Consider the following 2,139-nt stretch of genomic DNA (forward strand, 5'->3'; position numbering starts at 1 on the left):
GTGGCGCCTCAGAGAAGCAACACATCTACTCCTAAACTGCCACTGTGACATGACGTCAGTGTATCAGTCCAAAATACCAGCCCACCATATCTAAAATGCCATGTGTGCACCTAGCAAACATATCTTTTTCTCCAAAAACGTAAAATGAAAATTCAAATCCGTGTGTGAACAGCGTCCTAGCTGGCAGCCACGTTGACATACGATTAGTATAAATAGTTTGACCTTACTCACTTTCTTCAAATAATCACAAGCAGAAAAGCAGCGGTTGATGGAGAGATTGACAAATAAACTTAACCACCAAGCAACCACCAGTGTTCAACAGCAACTGTCAATGATGCAGCCGCCGTCGCTGCAGCCATGGAGGCGGCTCACCGAAGATGAAGAAACTTCAATCATGGTCGCTGCACTCAAGAATGTTATAACTGGAGATACTGCGACTGTTTATAACCAACAGCAGGACTACGATCACCGGCAGTTCTCTCCGTTCAGCTATGCTCCGGCGACACCTGTCACCGTTAGTGAGCCAGTGGATCCTGTTCCTCAAACGTGTCCGGTTTGTGGGATTAGCGGATGCCTGGGATGTAATTTATTTACAGCTGATATGAAACAGAACGACGGAGGTAGTGGTGGTGCTGGTGGTCCGATTAAGAAGATGAAGAAGAATTACAGAGGAGTGAGACAGAGGCCGTGGGGAAAATGGGCATCGGAGATTCGGGACCCGCGTAAAGCAGCTCGGGTATGGTTAGGTACTTTTGAGACTGCTGAAGCAGCTGCTCGGGCTTACGACAGAGCAGCGATAGAATTCAGGGGAGCCAGAGCGAAGCTCAATTTTCCGGTGACTGATTACACGACAAAACCGTTGTCGCAACTGGAAAACCAGCAGACAGCTGCATCGTCATCAAGAAGAAAACAAGAAACCGAGAAGAAACACGTCGTAGAAAAGAAAACAAATGTTTTGGAGAAAGAGAGTGAAGATTGGATGATGACGATGATGATACAAGACGTCGATGTCGATGGCGGTTTCCCCGACTTAACCAATCTTGAATCAATCTAATCACGCGGTGATAATATTGCCACGTTCTCAAAAAATAATGATCTGATATAACGATGTTGTATAAACTATAACTATAATATAAACATTCTTTTCACAATAGTATAGTGTAAAGTGTAAACATTACAATTTATTTATTAATATTTTATATTTAAATGGATGAGACTGACCAAATTATGTTAATTAAATGGCAACAAATATTATTGTTTATTATGTCAAAATCACCAATATATGTATAATAATAATTATTTATTGGGTTGTATTTTTTTACTTGTTTCGCTATATAAGTTGGAAAAATATCAGCTATAAATATTTTTTAACGTTGAATTCTAAAAAATAGACATAAAAAATTGGATTTTTGGGTATAGACATGGATTCCGTAGAGGTGAGCTCGAAGGGCTCCACGAAATCCATTGTAGCTCTGCAGAATGGCAAAATCGTAATTAAATCAATGGTATTAATGAGAAAAACACGATGAATAGTTCCGCGGAGGTGCCTCTGCGGACCTCGTTAGCAGCTTTGCGAAACTATTCATAGAATTTTTTTTTTTGCGTTAATACTCCTGATTAATTGTATAGGTTATAATTATTACAATCCTCCTCATTATACCAAAAAGAGGGAATAATCTTATGATAATCATCTGAGATCAATAAGCGATATCCTCATTATATTAATTAGTTTTATAATTATTACAAAGAAAAAAAATAATAATAAGACATGTGGATTTAGTGGGACCAAAAGAGGAATAATCCTCCGATCTTAAAAAGATATCTCATTATAATCCTTCGATCTTAATCTGGGTATTTATGAAAAAAATAAAATAAAATAAAATAAAACACTCAAGTTAAAAAAAACTCGATGAGCAGTTCCGCAGAGCTACTAACGAGGACCAGGGAGGCACCTTAGCAGAACTGTTCGTCGAGATTTTTTTTTGTGCGTTAATAGCCCTGATTTAATTACGATTTTGTCATTAGATCTGTGTCAGAGCTCAACTCCACATAATCCATGTCTATATTCGGGAATCTGATTTTTTTTTGTCTATTTTCTGGAATTCAACCCCAAAATAAGTCTATGGTTAGTATTTTTCC

General features: G+C 38.1%; 1 protein-coding gene across 1 annotated transcript; it reads left to right on the forward strand.

Annotated features, from left to right (window-relative positions):
* The first annotated feature begins 248 nt into the window (after positions 1–248).
* On the forward strand, positions 249–1,211 carry LOC145054085 (uncharacterized). The gene has a single exon (XM_079002212.1). It carries the CDS (start codon positions 269–271, stop codon positions 1,052–1,054), a length of 786 nt encoding a protein of 261 aa, XP_078858338.1. The 5' UTR covers positions 249–268; the 3' UTR covers positions 1,055–1,211.
* Positions 1,212–2,139: the final 928 nt, after the last annotated feature.

Source organism: Lactuca serriola, chromosome 5 (genome assembly GCF_051521515.1).
Source record: "Lactuca serriola cultivar US96UC23 chromosome 5, Lser_US96UC23_V15, whole genome shotgun sequence".
Taxonomy (NCBI): Eukaryota; Viridiplantae; Streptophyta; class Magnoliopsida; order Asterales; family Asteraceae; genus Lactuca; species Lactuca serriola.

Excerpts from the sequence above, each read along its gene's own strand:
- LOC145054085 (XM_079002212.1), top strand. The coding sequence starts at position 269 with ATGGAGAGATTGACAAATAAACTTAACCACCAAGCAACCACCAGTGTT.